Source organism: Streptopelia decaocto (assembly GCF_964273445.1).
Source record: "Streptopelia decaocto genome assembly, contig: HAP1_SCAFFOLD_397, whole genome shotgun sequence".
Taxonomy (NCBI): Eukaryota; Metazoa; Chordata; class Aves; order Columbiformes; family Columbidae; genus Streptopelia; species Streptopelia decaocto.
The window spans coordinates 9149-30988 of NW_028116986.1; the positions used below are offsets into that span (position 1 = coordinate 9149).

The 21840-nt window shown below is 41.1% G+C and overlaps 1 protein-coding gene across 1 annotated transcript in view; it reads right to left on the reverse strand.

Annotated features, from left to right (window-relative positions):
• Positions 1-458: 458 nt before the first annotated feature.
• Positions 459-21840, reverse strand: part of LOC309451982 (uncharacterized protein) — a 49265-nt gene continuing 27883 nt past the window's right edge. Inside the window, 16 exon segments of the mRNA XM_082076666.1 lie at positions 459-779; positions 2273-2318; positions 3187-3433; positions 4172-4407; positions 5098-5379; positions 6268-6345; positions 7354-7447; positions 7646-7752; positions 11426-11459; positions 12421-12570; positions 13619-13857; positions 14692-15510; positions 15514-15681; positions 17379-17464; positions 20889-20955; positions 21058-21086. Of these exon segments, the coding sequence (XP_081932792.1) occupies positions 631-779; positions 2273-2318; positions 3187-3433; positions 4172-4407; positions 5098-5379; positions 6268-6345; positions 7354-7447; positions 7646-7752; positions 11426-11459; positions 12421-12570; positions 13619-13857; positions 14692-15510; positions 15514-15681; positions 17379-17464; positions 20889-20955; positions 21058-21086 (2831 nt within the window). The 3' untranslated portion in view covers positions 459-630.

Consider the following 21840-nt stretch of genomic DNA (forward strand, 5'->3'; position numbering starts at 1 on the left):
TTTACTGCACCTAGCCGTAAACTTGAGGAGACAAGATAATGAAGATTTACAGCAAAAGGGGCACCAGTCTGGTTTCAATTGACTTGGCAGCTTGGGTCCCAGCCAATTCACCATAATGAGCCAAGGGTAAAAAGTTCACTGTGACGAAGCTGAAGGAGCCTTCATCCAAAGACCCCAAAGACCCCTCCTCAAAATCACCAAGTGACACTGTGCAGGCGCAACAGAGGAGGGTCAGGGTGGAGACTATGGAAATGGTTATCTGAGACTCATTTTAATAAGAAGCGGGGAAAGGTTATGAATATGTATAGGCATTCCTGGGGTCATTATGAATATGTAATACCTTACTGTATTTAAGCACACCTCTTATTGTTTAAAGGTGTGCGTGTTGGGCGGAGCGAATCCCCCACACACCCAGCACTGTTTTGCTTATGCTCTAATGAACACGTGTTTAAGGAATACAAGGAATTGGATTAAACGTTGTTTATCCATAGAAAAAGTGTAAGTTATTTATTTCACATTCAAACTGCAATAAATACATTTATATTCAAACTGCAATAAACATGTTTTCACATCTGAAACAAGGGATGGGAAACCAGAGAGAATTTCCAGAGCCTTTCCCTAGCATTTTACTCAGATCAGATAACTTTTGGTTAAAACATCACAGTCCTCCCGTATTGCCCTGCAAAGTGGATCCTGGTCAACATGGACATTTTTTGAAGATCTATCAGTGGATCCCACAGGAGAAGCTCCAGTAGATCCAGTTTCAAGTTCAGCAGTGGCTGGGGAGAAAAGAGACAAGATTGCTGGTGTTACTTTTCCAATAGACACAGCCAAATAAATCACTGTAAAAACATTAGGGGTAACTGAAGAAACTACAGTCCAGAAAGAGGTTTGAAAACTTCCAAGGGAACGTAACAATGAAAGGGCCAGGCACAAAGGAAGAAATACTTTTTGTTAGTTTTTTCCCCTCATGTGCTTATCAGTCAGCAGTATTTCTAAAGCTGGTGAAAGCAATTCCAGAGGTTCCACGCTGAACATCTTCAGGGAATGCACCTGATTACACCAGTGCTGAATTCAGCCCCCTGCAGGCCTCTTGAGCCTCAAGTGTCTGTTTTCCTTAAATGTTCAAACCAGTAATTTACTGGAACGCTACTCCTAAAAACCAGCTTCTGCATTCACTGTGACAAACTGGAAAGAATCTGGCTGTGAAAACACCAACGCTTGTCCAGTGCAGCCAGGTCAGGACAAGTCTCCCAGCCTGGCACCTTCTCTGAGGGGCATTTCTGTAACTCACCCTGGCAAAACCCTCTTTCCTCCATGAAAACACATAATCCATGAAAGCAAAGACACCTTTGCCATCTTTCTCCAGCCACATTTTTTAGACAAGGTGCCCAAACCAAGCACACTCTATGACTCCTGTCAGACGCACAACTACGTTCAAAACGCACGCGGACACGATGCAATGACTTTGTGTCCATTCAGACACATGGAAAGAGCTCTGAGGCCACAGCTGAACACACTCTCTGTGTGATTCAGAGCACACAGAAACAGAAGGAAATGTTCTCAGGGCCTACTTGCTTTCAAATAGCACCAGTCACTGCAAAGTGGTGACTCTGGGGGACCACTTATCATGAAGAGGTGAAATTCCTCTTTGGACACCTGGCCTCATATTATAGAGCATGTATTTTATGCTATGCATTACAAGTATTGAAACTTGTGTGTGCCTAAACACTACGGAATTAACTTTTCCTAAAGAAAGGGTATATTTTGTCACTGATTATATTCTTCAAAAAAGACTGCAAGACATAAGCTACAAATAGAAGCAATGAATAGTAGACAGCAAACATTAAGAACTAACAGCAGGGAACGTGTATGGTGTGGTTTAGAGCTGAATGCAGTTGAGGTACAGGGAAGAAGTAGTGATGGCTGAAGTTATAAAAATCTTATCCCGGGGCTGTTTTTATGTTTGATGTTTGTGCTTGAAGATTAACGCTCGTGAAAGGTGATTTTAGCTTAAGCTGAGTGGATCTGTGTGGGGCAAATGAGCTAGTTGTCTTTGTGCCTTTTTTTCAGGCAACCGCATAACTTCCTGCACAATATTCTGGTGAGCAGGAAGGTCTCACATTCAAGTCTAAACTGGAAAGCTAGGAGAAAAAAAGTAAGAAAATCTGTGCTTAGAACAGGAACTTCACAGCTTCCAAGCCATTCTTTTCAAGAGTTAGGAACAGTCATCTTTTTCCTTAAAAACATGCCTGACATAATGACACATTACCCTGTTCAATTTCTTTAGTGATTCTTTCATCCAGTTCCTGCCATACCTAGAATTATACAGAAAATATATAGTTAATATTTTAACAGCTACATTTTTGTAACACTAGAGCTCTAGAAAATTCTTAAAACCCAAACATAACATGAAAAAGCCTTAAAAGATCCTAACAAATAGAGACGTCTTGGTTTGGGGTCTGATTTTTTAATGAAGAGAAACTCTTGGTCAGCCAGGTTGTAACATTCCCATTACTGAGCAACATTAACTAGCACAAAACAATCTGTAGCTCACCTGCTGGATTATAACTGGGCATTTAAAAAATATACAGGAAGAAAGCACAGGGGAATTATTACAATGAAGGTCTGGCTAAAGTCTGTCATCAAACACATGAGCAGAGTGTCAGCTAAATGTCTCCACTGTTCTCCTTCCCCCCAGTCCCTGGAAAAGGCACCATCTCTGACTATCCCAAGCCTCCTGAGTGGGCACTTCTCACCTCACTGCACCTCTCTTCAGGCAGTAACATCCCGGGTTCCCCTGCAGCAGTCACCTTCTCAATAATTGTTCTTCATACACCGGTGTTGACTGACTACTTACCCACATGGGTTACCTGAGCACAGAGTAGGCTGGATCGTCTGAGACTCCATAAGATGATACTCGGAGCCTAGGAACTCAATTTCAGCACAGTCCTGGTACTTCAGACACAACCGCTGTTACTACCAAGAACTTTTTGAATATCAGAGCTGGCAAGAAGGGTAAACCAGACTACTCCTATGGTTTAAAGAAGTTCCATTATAACAGATGAAATCCACACACTGTCATCTTGACTACAAATGGATTCTAGCTTTAGGCTAAAAGGCAGAATAACCTTGCTTACAGATACTCTCGAGCAGCAGTTGAGAACAGTATTTCAAAATGCTTACCTTAGCCACATAGGCTTCAACCCTGTTTCTTGATGATAATGTGCTCCCAGCTAGGCTTAGGAAGCTTTCTCCTAGACTCAGCCTTCCGTTAAGTGCCAAATTGTTGCCAAGATGTTCCCATTCGGTTGAATACAGAATTGGACTTGCAGCCACACCTCCACTGACGATGCTGCTTCCGATGACTGATTTGTTTCGATGGCGTTCCTGAAGGAGATGCGCGTTGGCTTCTGCGAGTTTCTCATTAGCTCTGAAACATTCAGAAGCATACAAAGAATGACCTGTGGGAGTAACCCTTCCACAAAGTTAACCTCCAGGTCTTTGACTATTATTTGACTTCTGAAAGTAGAAGGGATTAAGACCGTCCAAAACAAGAATATAATTTGATCCGAGGTTTTTTGGAGAACCTATTTCTAAGAAGTCACATTACCTAGAAGGACCAGCAAGTTACCAACACTTTGGACTTGTCAGCATTAGGGCTTCAAAGCAACCTGTGAATGCCGTGTGTTTACAGCGCTTCTTCAGAAAAGGCATGTCATGTGCCTAAGAACTCTGGGCTCTCTCTCTGAGCTCAAACCTCAGACATGGTGCTAAAATGGAATCCAGAAAAGATTTATTTTGCTTTTGCTTCACAGAATCAAATTCTGCTGCCTGAAGAGCCTGTCATTCAAGCATCAAGTTTATCTTTTCTGACATACACAGAATAAGAGGAGGAGATTATTAGAGATTAGCAAAAAGGCTGCCTGTTAAAGCACAAACAACTTAAAAAATCCCCTAGTAATGCCATGATCAGTGGTGTTATTGCTGGAACACTAAAGAGAAATTGAGACAGTTCTAATAAAGGGGAAGGGTCTTAAGGTACTTTCCTCACAATACACCATCTTATGTGTACATATCTAATACTAACCAGATATAGAAAAAGGATTTTAGGAGGAAAATGTATGAGGAAAAAGTATCTTACTACCACTCCAAAAAAGCGTGGACTTACCTTTCCAGTTTATTTGCCAGGCATCTTCTAATTTTTACCTCCTCCAGATACAGCTCTTTGTACCTTTTCACTTCCGCCTGCGTGAAATCTTTTTTAAATATATTGTCTTGTTGAATATTTTGTATCTTGTCCAATTCAAATTCAAGTTCTCTAATCCTGTGTTTCAGTTGTTTTTGCAGGGAAGCGTGATGACTGGCTCTGATCTGTTCTAATCTGTCCTGGGAGGCTGCCTGCGTCTGAAGGAGATAATGCACTTTGAACCACCGCAAAGAAAACAGAGGAGTCCCCACCAGTCAGTTTCTTGTACGCAATTTTGAGGGCCCACCTTTACTCAGTGAGGCAACTGTGCCTCCTCGCTACCATCAGCAATCAAGGCAGAACTCTGGAACTACCACGTTACATTGCTTTTTTCATTCCAAAAGAAACCCCTTCTTAGAACCATTACTTATCAAAGCTACTAATCAAAAGAACACTGTCTCTGTAGGACAGGGCATATAGAAAAGGATTCCTCCAAGAAATTATGAGGATCCCTCACCTCCACCCCCTGTACAACTTCAGTGACTTCTTTTCTGAGCGCTTTCCCCTGGACAATGACAAAGCAGGACCTGTATGTCTGGCCATGACAACTCTAAGTGTCAATATTGAGTTCAAGGATGAACAGTAAGAACAAGGCCAGACAGTGATACCGCCCAAGAACTGCAAAACAGAAAGCCACCCTGGGCAAGCTTTGCATTCAGCGCCCTGCAGGCACGTTACTCACACGTGAAAGCACCATTGCCCAGCCATATTTCCTGTCTTTGCTGAAGGACAGTAGAAGTACAGCACTAACACACAGAATCAGGAACCAAAAATAACATACTACAAAATTATCACCACAACAGAAGGATATAATTGAGACTACAGGCACATACAAGAAATTCACTTACCTGCAAAAATAGATTGACTTCTTGTAGTTTTTGTCTTATATCTTGTTCTGCTCGTTCTTCCACTTCTTTTTTATATTGTTCTATAAGGTTGTGATCCACCATGCTAGTCTCCAAACGATGTTTCAGGTTAGCCACCTCTTCTATCAGCTGCCATTTGCTTGTCTCCAGTTTTTGATGGTTCTCATGCATGGTGGACAACTCTTCTCGCAAATCCTGATTCTCAGCTTCCAGCTGCTTGCATTTTTCAGACTCTGCCTCCAACTGCTGGGAAAGTTCTGCAACCTGTAGACAGCAAAAAAAGAAAAAAAAAGAAAAAAGATAAAAAAAACCAAACCAAACCAAAACAAAACCAAAGAAAACCAACCAACCAAAATCAGAAAAACCAAACAGGTCAATACATTTGAGTGGAATAGAACTTGCTGATTCCGTTCAAGTATAAAGAATGCAAATAGACATGAAGCTTTTAGTGGCATTCTCTAAGAAAAAAAAAAAAAGTCTACTGATACACAGAAGGTCATGAAAACCTTAGCACAAAGGCTTAGATTAAAAAATCCTCAGGGTGTACAACTTTCTCAAGTGTCCTTACAGAGTAGGTGAAACACTGGGTCTCATGACAGAAGCTGACATGGTCTCATGGGCAACCTCTGACAAAACTGCCAAGAAAAGATTGGCCTCCTAAGTTCAGTCTCCTCTCAGTTTTCAACCACAGATCTCCCTGCTGCCCACAACATTCATTCTGTCCATCATCTGCCACGGTTTAACTCCAGTAGGCAGCTAAGAAGCACACAGCCACTTGCTCATTCCCCACTCGTGGCATGGGAGAAATAATTCATCAGGCAAATCATGCTGATGAACACAACTATCTTGCACACCACAACACAGATACAAAACACAGCAGCAGGGGAATGAAGAAATTCACAGCCTTTTCCCTTTTGCCTTGCCCTAAAACCAGAAGGGTATTTGTCAGCTGCACTGTGCCTACACAGCCCACCTGATATCACAGAGTGGCTGCAGCTGGAGGGGACCTCTGGAGATCATCCAGTCCAAGCCACCTGCTAAAGCAGGTACACCTAGAGTAGATCACACAGGAATGTGTCTTGCTTTCATCAATTAGCTGCACACAAAAAATTCAAAGACTAAACCAGTCATTCATCAAAGCCAGTCAGGTACCTGCTGATGGTGGTGGTCCTCTGCAGCTGCCTGTGTTGTCCGTAAGCTAGTTATTAACTCTTCCAGGCGGTTATGAATCTACGGAAGCATTGTAAAAACAAGATGACACACCATGACTTTCCAGGCTGAAGTTTACACCTCATTACCAAAAATGAATATTACATATACCTCTTCACACCTTTATTCCTATAGCATTTACAACCAGCACCAACGATCAAAACAGCCTTAGTTTGATGCCGCTGTAAAATTGTTAGCAATCATCACCTCTGCCTTTTGCTTTATGGAAAGACAACATCATGTGGGATATGATGAATCTTCAATGAAAACAAGTATTAAGCTTTTCCCACCCACAGTACGTTTGAAAATCATGCCCTGTTAACCAAAGGGGAAGGACCAGCACTGTGACTCCCTTCCCTCCTTTGACAGTATCAGTACAAAGGTCAACTTTCACACCTAGTTATTTTCAAAATCTCTTCAGCACTAACAGCTGGAGTCATAGCAAGAAGCCGAGTTCACTGGTTACAATACAAAAATCATTTGCTTCATAAAGGTCACTGATGAAAGCACCTTCTCTGAGCTAAAATTAACCACTGCATAGAGGCACTGGGAAATGCCAAGGCTCACACTGAGTTCTGCAAATGATACCACAGGCATTCCTCTTCACTGCTTCATGGAAACACATACCAAGTGGCCAAAGGAAAAGCAATCCAGCACAGCAGATGTCCTGGAGTATAATTTTTTGTCCCAGTCTGATGATGCCAGTCAGGCCCCTGGCACAAAGTGCTTGGCAGCAATATCCCCTGTGGGATTTCCGTGAGTTAACTTGATGAATACCTTTAATAATACACATTGCCACAAGTGCCTGGAGCAGCATCTGATGTCACAACAGGTCTAATGCAGACAATAGTGACACCAGCATATTTGTGCCAAATCCTTACCTCTCAGAGGTAAGAAGCCTGTATTCGGAAGAACACAGGGACTGAACTCCCCTAGGCTCTCCAGGAAAACCTCATCCTAAAAGTTCCCCACAGAAAGAGTTAACTAGGCTTGGGAGCTCACAAAAAGGGAAGTTTGTGACCAGCTTACTGATGCAGACGTTTGCTGGTCTCGCTGAAGGGCTTCGATCTTATTGCCCTGCTGCTGGAGTGTGGCTTCCAACTTGGCATTTTCCATTTCGAGGCTTAAAAAGAAATAAAGGTCTTGTTATGGAAATCCAGAGCACCACTTGTGAAAGAGCAGCGTGAAATAACATGATCGAAACCAAAAGCATCCTTGAAAATAGCGTATGAACTTGTTGTGATGCAACAAGACTGTCCTGTAGTTTTCACAAAGTCCGAGAAAGCAAGAGACATCTGGCTTCACTGAGTTATTCTCTTACCGTTGCACACGTTCTTCCAGCTGTTTTACGGTTATATTAGCCTCAGAAGATGCCAAGAGGAAGCCCTCGACTTCTTTTGCTTTATTTTCCAAGGCAATCTTCCACAACTGCAAAATCACAGCAAGAATCCACAGTAGTCAGGTGAGCTTGTATGGAGAGGAGTCAACTACTGCTGAAGAATACAAGTACTGCGTGTGTGTATGCACACCCTCTCCTCCAAGAACCATCATCATTTCAAGTACATTCAAACCTTGGCTTCTACTGGCAAATGACCACAAACTGTCTTACTGCAGCATCTTCAAACTGGCCTCTCCCATCCCTGCACTGATTTCTTACAGCACATTTCTAAGCACCAACACTGCTCTTCCAAGCCTTTCAGTGACTTGTAGCACTCTTTTTATTGTACCTGCTTGTTTGCTCCTCCACTAAAAGTATGAATTGAAAAGTTCATCCGTCTCCTAAAGTGACTTCACAACTCCCGCATAATAGATTAACATGACTTCTGATTAGATCAGGCCTCTATACTTCAGTGGTCGTAAGAACACTGCCAAAGGTGGCCCCTGCCTCAGAAAGTAGCTTACAGTGCATTTGCAAGAAGGCTGCTCAAGGATGGCAAATTAGAGCAGGGCCAAAGAAGGGAGAGAATAAGAGATAAAAAAATAAAGAAAAGCAAACAAACCCCCCAAACAAAACAAAAGCAACCAACCACCACCAACAACAAAACCCCCAAACCAAACCCAAACAAATTATATGCAGAATAAGCTACAAGAGCATTCAGAATTGACAGCATCTGGTGGCAGGGGAGGTAAAAAAAAGCAGAGACAGCATAGAGAAGCCCAAATGCAGCAGTCCAGGATTCCTAGTGTTCATCAGAAACCAGACAACCTGCTTGGCCAAACCAAACACAATAACCTATGGACACATCAGTTTATTTTGCAAAGCAACTTAGGAAACAGAAACCTTTTTCCAAGTGAGGACAGAGCATTCCCATGTCAAAGACTTGGACAGTAACCTCATTAAGCCTCTGACATAGATTGCTTTCTAAGAGCATCAGCAAGTTCCTGCTGCAGCCGTCTGATCATGCCCTAGTGAAACAGGTAAATGAGCATGAAGAAGGTTACAAGAACCTGAAATATGCCTTCACTTATTTGATTATACAATTAGACCTGCCTTCAGATTGAACTCAAAGGTAGGAACTCTTGCCTGCCACCAGCAGGCATCTGCACAGATGGTGACCTCTCTTCATCCTACTCAGCTGAGCACCTCCAAACTATCAGCAGCTGTTCATGAGGACTTGTGTTTCCTAATACATACAAAAGGCTCAAGTACTAATCTTCTTGGAACAATACACCAGCACATGCTGCAATAATGTATTTTTTTTTCTAACAAAAGGCAACGAAATCTGTTGCAATACAAGAGCGATAGTTCGACTGCAGATATTACTCTGATGACCAAAGGCAGGACTTTGTATTAGATTGTCCTTTGTTCTGTTTGTCCATTACACAAATATAGTGCTAGAGTTAGGCTAGGTTACGGTTCGACTCGATGATCCTGAGGGTCTCTTCCAACTGAAATGATTCTTTGATTCTATAATTAAATGAATACATCTAGCTGAAAGCTCTTTTGAGATACACTTTAAGTACATGTTCAAGCACATCCTTTTGCAGTCTTCTTACTGAGTTTATTTAAAAATAACAACTGCCTTTATACTGGCAGATTAGATTTACAAAAGTCTGGATGCACTCTCCCATTACCTACAGCTCCCCTACCTCCCTTCCTACCCCCTATATCTCCCTGCCTTTATTCTTTTCCACCACTTTTCACAGTATCACAGTATCACAGTATGTTTGGGATTGGAAGGGACCTCAAAAGATCATCTAGTCCAATCCCCCTGCTGGAGCAGGAACACCTAGGTGAGGTCGCTCAGGAACATGTCCAGGCGGGTTTTGAACGTCTCCAGAGAAGGAGACTCCACAACCTCCCTGGGCAGCCTGTTCCAGTGCTCTGTCACCCTCACTGAGAAGAAGTTTCTTCTCAAATTTAAGTGGAACCTCTTGTGTTCCAGCTTGATCCCATTACCCCTTGTCTTATCATTGTTTGCCACTGAGAAGAGTCTGGCTCCATCCTCATGGCACTCACCCTTTATATATTTATAAACATTAATAAGGTCCCCCCTTAGTCTCCTCTTCTCCAAACTAAAGAGACCCAGCTCCCTCAGCCTTTCTTCATAAGGGAGGTGCTCCACTCCCTTAATCATCTTCGTTGCCCTACGCTGGACCCTCTCCAGCAGTTCCCTGTCCTTCTTGAACTGAGGGGCCCAGAACTGGACACAATATTCCAGATGTGGTCTCACCAGGGCAGAGTAGAGGGGAAGGAGGACCTCTCTCGATCTACTAACCACCCCCCTTCTAATACACCCCAGGATGCCATTGGCCTTCCTGGCCACAAGGGCACAGTGCTGGCTCATGGTCATCCTGTTGTCCACCAGGACCCCCAGGTCCCTTTCCCCTACACTGCTCTCTAATATGTAATCTCCCAACCTATACTGGAACCTGGGGTTGTTCCTGCCCAGATGCAGGACTCTACACTTGTCCTTGTTAAATTTCTCAACAAAAAATTTCTCAACAAAAAACATCTGCATGCAGAAATGGGAGCAACACATGGGTCCTGCATGTTTAAGGGACATAATTTTATGCTAGTGCTCTGCATAGGAGCATGTTTCATATTCATGTACTGTGTGAATTTGCAGAAAGACAGTTTAACGGATGTCCTAATGAGTCTTCTGTCCAGTTAATTAGTCTTTCACAGAGTCACAAAGAAAGAACACATTTAAATATGGCCACACATCATAAAACAGAGAATAGGAAGCTTAGGTCAGTGTCTGAAATGAACTTCTTGAGGACCAGGCAGGACCCTTAGAACCCCCAAAAACATCCATAAATTAATACTGGCCACTACTAATACTCTTCAATTTCGATAGCAACTTATGGAAAAGCAAATTTTTTTTTTTTTTGATGTAGGAGCTTAATATAAATTCATCCCCCACCGCTTCACTTGTCTGCATCTTCATTTCACAACCCTTGCATTTTGGCTTGTTCTTCCCTTTATACCACTCTTACTTGTGTCATCAGTGTGATACATAGATAAAACCCATTAAATAATTAAAATCATTCCAGAGGGCAAAAATGGACTAAAGAAAAGGTGAAAAAAGTTCTAGAGAAGAATCACCTTTCTTGATCAAAGCTTAGACCTAGATACCTGTGTTCTGTTCACTGCTCAGATCTGAGCAGTAACATCCTGTTCGCCAAAACCTTCCATAATTCCAAGAGAAACAAGGCAAACCAGAATAAAACAGCATTATTTGAGCCCATGCACATAACTTATACCTGATACATTTTAGAAACATAAAAGAATTTCAAGAACTGACAAACTTTAAATTGTTCTTTGTAAGCGTATACTTTACCTCTCTTTCTACTTTGTCAGTCTCATATTTAAAGACTTGTTCTCTTAAATCGGTACACTTGGCATTTAATTCCTTGTTTCTCTCTTCCACTAGATAAACTGGCTTTTCTGTATACAACTATATACTATTACACATCATTACAAATGCATGAATGATGCATTTCCCTCATTCACAGTCCATAGATTTGGCTCAAATATTACAAAGCTGCATACTAGCAGTAATTTGTGCATCTGGTTGATCACTACATAAACACTGTTCCCATCTAAGTGATTGAAGGCTGACACAAGCTATTTATCAAGACATTAATTTTACATTACCTTGTTCTTTTCACTCCCTAGTTTTGCTGCAGGTCTGGAAAACAGAAACATATTTCAGTACTGGAATATTTATATTGCATTATGAACAATATCTAAGGTTGCTCTGCAACTTAACGTCAGTAGTGAATTAAAGTAAAAATTAGTATGAGAATTTTGTTAGATGGAGTTGAAAACTGAAAAAAATTTGTGTAGCATTATGTCTATTGGAAAGGTATTTTTGCCAGGAGGTATTAAGCAAATAGCTGAAATTACTATTCTCTGCACTTTACCCAAGGTGACAGGAATCTTACAGCTATAGATATATATAGAGAGAGATGCAGATACAGAGTTATGTGCATTTGCTATTTAAATCTAGAGGTTCAGCTCTTTTCAGTATTGAGAATCCTTCTCTTACAGGTCAAAGCAACCTAATGTTGGATTCTCTGGTGTACTGGGTCTGGCTGGGATGGAGTTAATTTTCTTCATAGCAGCTCGCACATTGCTGCGTGTTAGATTTCTGCCCAGGGCAGTGTTGATAACACACCAATGCTTGAGCTGTTGCTGGACAGTGCTTGGACAGCATCAGCACCTACTGTTTCTCACTTTGTCTCCCGCAACAGTAACTTTGGGGCAAGCAAGAAGTCGGGAGGGGATAGAGCTGGAAAAAAAAAATAATTCAAAAGGCAGAAAGAACTAAGATGCCTGTAGTGGAAGAGTAATTTTAGTCTCTCCTCTCTCTGTTGGAAAAGATAAAATATATATATTTATGCACACACACACACTCAGGTAATTATTCAGAATTTGTGCACGTCTGACCTTATCATTAACTTGGCTGGTATGCTCAAAGCACTCCAAGCTAAAAACAAGTAGTTTTGAATACAAAGGGCATCAGGTAGTATTGTCATATGAAAGAATAAGAATCATTGTGCACTCTGGTTTACAAAACTTCCCGTTAGCTTTTAGGTCAACCTTTATCATGAAAAAGTTTTATTTACAATATTCCTTCTATTCAGTACCTTCTTCCATCTTGAGATGTTTCACTGAAAGTGCTGTCATCCAGTACTTGAAAATGATTCCCAGTAGAAGAAGTCATCTGCTGATCAGCCTTCTTCTTTGAAGCCTGTCTTTTATTTTTCTTTGAAACTTTGGCATTTGGGGAAAGTTTACTACAAAAGAAAGGGAAAGAAAGAAAGGGATAGAAAGAAAGGGATAGAAAGAAAGAAAGGGATAGAAAGAAAGGGATAGAAAGAAAGGGATAGAAAGAAAGGGATAGAAAGAAAGGGATAGAAAGAAAGGGATAGAAAGAAAGGGATAGAAAGAAAGGGATAGAAAGAAAGGGATAGAAAGAAAGGGATAGAAAGAAAGGGATAGAAAGAAAGGGATAGAAAGAAAGGGATAGAAAGGGAGATCATCAGCTGAGTAGCTTTACTTAAAAAAGCCCTGTGTAACAGATGTACTTAAGATGCTGCCCAGAAACAACGGAGATGAAGAATACCTATGACAAAATACAGAGTTGACTCCAAAGACCCTGGAAGACACTCAAGTATTTTAATAATGTTCCCCTAGGAATGAGCAAGAAATGTGGAATCTGAGCTAGATTCAGCTAAGCTGAAACATATTTCATATCCCCATTAGAGGAAGTACCTAGAGCAGAGATGCCTTTGAAGGACAGACAGGAAAAAAACTCCTGCTTAGGGTTGCGTAAAATTATCTGTGCCTTCGTCAAACTTTTGAGCTTGGTTTGGTAATATCTTTTCCCTTTTCCTGACAAAGAACATCTGGACTTTATGAAAACACCAACTGCATGAAGATCACTCAAAATAATCTAGAAAAGGGAGAACGCGAAGTAAACTGTAAGTTCCTATTTCCTGGTTGGCCATTTCCTACAAAAATAAGTAGGGAGTTTTTCAGTCTTCAGCTCTGGTTTTGAAGGCGCATTTTGCCTCGGTATTGACAAGGAAATCTGCAGGAATTTGTCTGTTTGTTTTTTTTTTTTTTTTGAGCACGCAATAAATCAATACCCTTGAACCTCCATTATGAGCTTAGGGGTTTTAATTTTCTTTTGTTTTTTCTTAAATTTTTGAGAAGCAGTGGACTACTCGGCATGGCTTTCGGCATTGAGGAAACTACTTCAACTACTACAATATTTGAAAACCTAAAAGATACTTAGAGTAGTACTACAAATAAAAATTAGACATTATTTCCTTAGTTTACCCTTTCATTGGCATCTTGATGCATCTCGACCTCTCCTCAGATGAAAAATTCTTTTTGTCTTTGACTTCTGCAGTGTTTCCAGTCTCAATTTTCGAAGAGTCCTTCTTCCTTAGAGTAACCTTTTGTTTCATTGGCTGATCAGTAATGTTGCCTGGTGGTGGATTTAATTTATCAAGATCTTCCTGGTTTGCCATCACCTCAGTTTTGAAACATCTTTGTTTGCTTTTTTCCTTCTCAACCTACAAAAAGAAAGTTAAACTGCGTGTATTTCTCAGTATTTCTAGAAGAAACACCATACTCAAGACTGAATAATTCAGTGTTTACCTCCGAAATCACATAAAAGAAAAAAAAATAAAATTCATACGGAGAAGCACTTTCACAAAATTACACTACAAAGTGTGTTAAGCCATTGAAAGTACTTTGAATTCACTCATGATAAAAGAGATAACAAAAACACAGCCCTTAGAAAGAAAACAACAGTGTTTTTTAAAACACGAACAACAAAAAGTGAAAGCATTACTGATGGACAAAGAGCTAGAAGGACTGCACAATGTTAGCTGTAAAAACACAACAACAAAAATCACGTGGAAGTGTGCGGGGCTACTGTGTCCTTAATGAGGGTAAAAAGAAAACAGATCCCAAATGCACAGGCAGAAATGGTTTCACAGCAAACAGGAATTTTGGCCAAGGACAAGGAAGACACACCGTGCCGAAACCACAGCAAATCAATAGATCATTCAAGACCCTGTTCAGAAGCTATTTTCATTCTTTGATTCAGAATCAGAATTGACAGCACTGTGCGCATTTCTTTTTCTGGCAAAGAAGTGAGAATTATTGACACTGGAACTGAGTGCCACCTACTGTTGAACTGCAACAGTAACACAGACTGTTTTCCAAAAAAGGGGGAAAAGGACAACTCTCCACTTCTCTCTTTATTCATAACTCATGTATTTCCATTAAAACAAAACCCAATTTGCACAAAGCATCTTCCCTTAATGATGAATAGCTGAAGTGAACAGGACCATTGATATGGAGAAAGACTAAAGAATAAGGAGTAGCAGGTGAACTTCTACCTCTTTTTGCAGCTGTACCTTCTCTTTCTGCAAAGCCAGGAATACTATTTGCAGCACTCCTACCTTACTCTTAAATCTTTCCATATCTTGTTTTAGTTCTTCATCAAGATTCTTTTTCAGTGTGCCACACAACGGCTGAGCATTTGCAAGAAGACTTTCAATTTCTGTTTCTCCTCTTTTATTACTGTTGATAAGGCACTCCCTGGGAACATCACCATTAAATCCAGAGTCTTTTCCAAGTTTCCTTTCTCTTACAAAAAGTGCATTTTCATTACTTGTAGAAACACATTGCATTTTAGGAAGAATAGTAGAAACATCATCCAAAATACTTGTGTTTAAGTTACGTCTTGGGGAATATTCAGGTCTTCCCATTACATTCCTAATTACATTCCTACTACTTCCATTTTCATTCTCCTCCATTTCCATCGCAGGCCTTTTCTCTTCCTCTCCTTTGGCTAGAGGCACCGTTATCTTATCTGTATGGTTTGTGCTCTCGTCTTCATCTGTACTCCAGCTACCTTCCAGATTTGCATTTAAGTTATTTTGATCAGGAAGGACACCAAGACTTGGAATGACAATTTCCATTTTGGGTACTTTTCCACCTCGCTTAAGTTTAAGTTCTCCAAATTCACCTTTATTTTCTAACTTCCTATCTGATTCTGTTGCACGAGATGAAACAACACAAGAACTCTTCACTTCTGACATTTCTCCCGCAAGGGAAGTACTTTTCCGAGTTTCATTAATTTCACCAAACAGCTGCTTCAGCTCTGCTGTAATACTTTTAAAATTTGTTTTCAATTCCCTTTTCTCACTTTCAACTCACATTCTTTCGTATCTTTCTTCCCAGGGTTTTGGACTTAACTGCTTGTCAGCACTGTGCAATTCCTCATTTGCCACTAGGGCTTCCTGAGGTGGAATTTCTGCTTTGTCAGTCTGATTTTCCCATGCTGTTTTCTGTGTCAAGTTGATAGTTTCTAAAATATATTTACCCTTAAGCAAACAGGTACAGATAGAAAGATTACCAAGGAAAAGGAAGTTACAGTTAATCTAGGTAATTTCTGTTGCAAACTCAGCATTCAACAGAAATAATAGAAATAAGAAAGTTTGAAAGCAGTTTTTATAATAAAAAAATATTGAGTGACACTAAATTAAAGGTTCACTGAATCATCATTTTCTTAAAAATGCAAGGACCTACTGTAGTTTCTCTTGGACTAGATATGTTTAGATCTTGGATTAGATTCATTTAGACATTAAGGTTGCTTTTACCTTTTATCCTGCCTGCTTTCCGTATGTGGTAGCAGTTATCAAAATGCAATTCATTTTTTCACATTGTATTGCTTTATTACCATTTTTCATCACAACTGCCTACATTTTCTCACCCTCTTTCCTCCACCATTCTCCACTGTCTGACATTTTACAGTCCCCTGCCAGCTAAGCTAATACAGCCTGGATGAACATGACAAGCTTTCCACTGTCCAGCACATGGAGAACTGGCAGAGTTAGGACTAGATCTTCACCCAAGATTCAGAAATATTAAATTCCATTCCAAGCTCCAAAGAGAAGCATTAATTAGGGAAACCTGTCCATTCCTTCCCTCATCCCCCAAAAAATCAGGAACCCAAGCTTGTATGGAAACCGTACCATGCTGTCGCAGGTCCACCCCAGCCCATCTCCCTGACCCCACGCTCTGTTCCTCAATAGCTCTGACTACTCCAGTCATCTGTCACCCTCCTCCCAACATCCTCACTCCCCATGTGTCTCCTTAGCTCCTGGTGCCTTCGCAACAGGGCCTGCAGCCTTGGGGTCCCCATGGGCTAAGACCATCCAACTCCTCGCTCTCTCTTCTCATTAGCCAGGCCCTTTTCCCCCTCTACACAAATTCCTCCTTCAGAAAAGGGCAGGAGCACCTCAACCAGCCACCACCTGTCTCAGCCTCTCCATTCCCAAGCTCATTGCCCAACTACTACCAGCTTATAGTAGGCTTCAGTTCTCTGCTCTGCCTGTTAAAATTAAGCATGTCCCTCTTTCATGGTGCTTGGGTGTGGGGTGGAAATCATTTACTCCACTGTCCCTCGAGGTGGTACACAAGATTCCAGACCTCTCTATCCAGCCCTGTCCTGTACGCCCAACACGAACAGGATGCCTGCCTTATTCTAGAATGTCCTCTGAAAAAAAAACAAACCCACAACCTTTTCAAACACTTATTACCATGGTCAAACAAGCACGTATTTTGCAGAGGCAGAGAAAGGATCAGAAAGGTCACCATATTTCAAGTGGTTTTGCCTGATCTTTCTCTCACAAAGAGGAAGAGCAGGCATGTTTAACCAAGCAGATAACCATATAATAGACTAATCTCCCTCTTCACTTGAATGTGCATTTTGTATAGGGAAAAAATGCATGACTGCACTGTTTGTCAGCACTGCACAAAAGGAAGAATACCGGTCAAAATATAAGCAAACCAGCTGGAAACAAGTCAGTATAACAGCAAGCATCCAACATAATGACAAAGGTTTTACCCCACCCTTAGAAGATTGTATCCAAATTTACTTCAGACTGTAAGACAACTTTCATCTACAGGCCTCTCTCTTCAGCATTATTTACTGACTGGTAAGGTTTGTTTTTTTACCTTGGTCTATAACACAATCAACCAGTTCAGACTCTAATTCAAAATATTTTGTTTTACATACGGGCATCTCATCATTTTCAAAGGCATCCTTGAGGTCTTCTTTTTCAGCTGCTGATGACATACGACAGGTAGATCCCGAGTGCTCACCTACAGCGAAAAATAGAAGCACTTTTATAACAAGCATGAGTTAAGATTAGTTATTTACACCAAGAGTACATCTTGAATCATCACATTTGTGAGAAAAATCTTAATGCAAAATAACACATCCCCTCAAATCTGGGAGCTCCTAGAGATAAAACTATCGTCATACAGATTCAAGATGCATCTGTGTGAATGCCTTTATTCCAGGGCATTTTAGTTTTTAATGCATAAAGGAAATGTGCCAAAGAAATCGATATACATGGTCACAAATAACAAAATTCCTGTTTCTTAAAGGTGCGTGATATCCCTCTCTCTTTCTCTCTGACACACTGTGTGCTGTGCAGCAACTGGCTACATTCCACCAGCAATTTTAACCTCCCTGTGTGTTGTGCACAGAAAATCACACGCAACGAAATCACAGCCTGAAATCAGTAAGGCCCCAGCTTTTCTCCACGCATGAAACAAATCTGTCTCTAGATGTGGATCTGGAACGAGTATTTCAGTCAAACTGCTGCCTCATCTCTTGCAGAAGAAACAAGTGAGGCACAATCAAAGACAGGCCTGTGAAATGTCGAGAAACATTTCACTTGTACTGTTGAAAACAGGATTCACCTTTCCTCTCCCAGAATCTCTAAGGAATATTGGACAAGTCACAAACACCTCAGAAGCAGTCACTCAGTCTGAGCTCCCCATTATGGGGTGTCTGCCTTGAATCTCTGTTACATCTGAGAATTGGACTCCAAACAGTCCCAGATACAATTTAGAAGCAGCAACTCGTTGCCACTGGTTTTGTGGAAGGCACACAACACTCTGAAGTCTCAAGTACTCAGAAAGAAACAAGTCCCAGCAGCTTTAGTGTGGCACCTAAAAACAGAGATGGAGGCTTTTCACCTTGAGCACTCTGCACCTCCTTTCCCGCTCCACAATTCTATGGGTTCTATACAACAGCCTTTCTATAAACAAAGCTTCACTGCTAAAGAGGTACACAGTATTCTTCCTACAGTGAAAGTGATCAAGACAGGGAGAAAATAGGTATTGTCATAATAATACAAAAGGATCCAGTATTAATAACTCACAGGGCCAAACTCACTTCTGGCATTTTCTGTTTAAGTGATTCGTTTTGGAAGTTTCATTTCTTGAAAGGGATTACATTAGATAGAAACTTAGAGTCACAACTCATATGTCTGAATTGGGAACCTAAGCTCCTCAGTCAGTCATATAGGTTTCCAGAGGTCAATCCTAACCTCAGGTTACACAGTGTGAAATAAAAATCTTCTCCTCCCACCTCAGTCACTGGTGGATGCAATTTCCTGGATTTTTTGTAAATGTATTTTTTGGGTATTTTAACATAAGGCATTTCCCAACACACATTAGTCATTACTGAGCTGATAGCACTTATGTCAGAGTTGTTATGATGATCTATTGATGAACTATTGATGACTATAATGTATTTCAGACAATCTATCAGGTATTAAAGATAATAACAATGATACTTGATTATCTAAGGATAATATTCCATAAGGAAAACAGACACTTTTACTCTGCAATCCCGAAAAACAAGAAAAAGTCAGATTTAGCCTTTCCTGATGCTTATAGATATCCCAGTACCAAGCTGTTTGCTGGTGCAGATGAAGGCTCCAACCAGCAGTACAAATAAAGGACAAAAGTGCAGGCAGCCAAGGACCATTTGTAGATGGCAGATAGGTACCGTAGGGAGTGTTATAAATTATCAATACCAGGACGCTTGGAATAAGTAAACACTTAGCTTCTATACAAATAACCTCTATAATCTGGAGGTCAACATCTTCATTTCCTCCAACAGTTATGCATAGTTTGTGGAGATGGGTCTTTGTCCCTCTTACTAGCATTGTAACATGGCTGGATAACTGGACCCAGCAAGTCCCTCCCTCACCGAGCACACAGCTTTTGGAGTGCTAATTGGGAGGGGTGGCCAGAAGCATTGGAACCCGATGAAATTCAAGAGGGGTATCTGCATCAACATCACAGTGATATGTAACATCCTTTCAGAAAACAAAACAAAAAGAACTCAAGAAAGCAGAACGGGGCACAGATTAGGCATAACTAGGCATCCAGTATGTTGATAATTTGCACATAAGCATCTTAAGTGGTAACAATATCTCCTAGAATGAGAAGAGTCTAGACACACCAGTGTGCTCCGAGTTTCTAGCACACCTGGAAGCCTCTCCACTCCAAGTTCAGCAGGGGGCGGTCAATCTCTCAGATAGACGGAACTCCTCCAGTTTCCACTCAAGTCACAAACTGCAACATGCATGCAGCTTCCTACCATACGACTTCCTACGTGTGACCACTTCCGGCATGGAACATGGGCACCACCATTTTGCTTAAAAGACAGATGAAGTTTTTTGTGGATACAGGAGAGCTGGGACACGTTTTCTGAGGAAGACTGCGCAACACAGACTGAATAAGCTTTTCTGGTCAACTGTATCTGCCTGAAAGCTGGAAAAGTCAGACCTGCCAGCACCCAGACTTCTCTCTGCATACAAAAGATGAAAATCCCCCACCTTTTACTCTGCCTGTTCTCTAGCTAGTATCGAGAGGTGACTTTTAGAGCTCTCTCCAATTAGCCTTTACCACTCCTCTCTCCTCTAATATTTCCCTCCTCATCAATTGTCTTCCATAATAACTTTGTGCAAATTACAGTGTTGCCAAAGACAGAGAATTCCTGGCCACACGCTGACACTGTCATTTCCTCCCACCTTGTCTCTCTTCCCCGCTTCCTTCCCCTGCCTCTGAACCTGCTGGGCAGTTTCCAGCCTCAAAGGAATGTATTTGCTACACGTTCCAAAGCAACTGCCAGACAGGTAGAGAAAAGCCAGGGAAGCAATCATTCCTGCTACGTACAGCTACAGGATGAGCCCAAGAACGATCCTTTCTGTCTCACCTGCAGCACCTGGACAGCTTAAATTGCAGATCCCTAGCCCGGAATCAGCTACGGCACATGCTCGGGGAACCGCAAATATCAGGAAGGGTTTTTTTGAGAAACTGGAAGGAAAGCAAACTTCAGGACTCCCCTGCAAAGGGGAGATGACAGCAGGTATAGAGGAGGAAGCCCACATCATGGAAGGGTATTTGCAGTGTTGAATGGCAGACCAGAGGAGGAGCACACACATGCATAGAGGCGTATTTCAGTAGACCTTCTTTTCCCAGAACACCTTGCTAGAACCATTAATTTAGTATTAGGAAAAAAACATGCCAGTACAATGTGTCTGGCCATAAAAAAACCCAAAACACTACAGAGACTGCTATGAATACCTTCAATATCATCTGCATCTCCTAAACCTAATTCCTCCAACAGATCTGCAAAACAAATACATCAGATGCTTTATTAAATACTCCTCTCCAGAAAGATTATGAAGCTAAACCCAGAACCACATGAACTAAACGTTACCTGATTCCTGCTGCCTTTTTTTAGGAGAGGTTTCCTTCATTTCCAAAGCTGATTCTGGAGTCTTCAGCTAGAAAAGACACAATCCAATGACAATAGGCCAATTTCAAAGTAACCACATACTATTCAATGAGGACAACAAGTAGCCCATCTGACATGAACAAATACTTACCTGGGAATTGCTGGGTTTCTCTGAAAAGCCTGGAGGTTAAAAAAAAAAAGGTTTTGAAAAAAAGTGATTTTATTTAATTGAAGGTCTCTTTTCCTCCATTCAACATCACCAGGTTTACAGCTAAGTATTAGTTGAAAGCATTCTTTCATCAAGAGTATGATACCTAACATTCAGTTTGCCTCATCGTATAGCATTTGGATGACTATACCAGAAATGGACACCACACACTTCCCATCACGCACCTTGGATTTAAAAAACAATAATCACAAAACTAGGACAATTCATGTGAAGCAATAAGGTCGGGCTTGTTGAACGAACAAAATCAAAATACTTAGTCCTTTTGAGGAGCTGAATCCTGTTTTCTAAAAGGATTCTTTCAAAAGCCAAATCCGGTCTGCTATAGCGAATGATCACAAAACAGCGCAGCAGCGCTCCGACTGCAATTCTGCAAGTGCTTTGTGTGAAGGAGTATTTTCCTTTCCATTGATGGGACACGGCAAGCATGGCTGCAGACACAGAAACCTCACACGTGTCATTCAGCAAAAGGAAAAAAAAAGAAAAAAGAAAATCGAGCTAGTTCTCATCAAATTGTTCTGGTTTAGCTTGCAAGGAAACAAACAAATGTTGTTTGGTTGTCATCTGCATTTGTAGTATAGTTCCAAATACTTTTTTTCCTTAAATGTTGTCCAGCATTAAATCATTTCCAAACCCACACAATCTACTGGCCCACCTATGTTTCTCAAATCCTCTGCTTAATTCTTTGAGTTTGAGTCCTCGCATGAA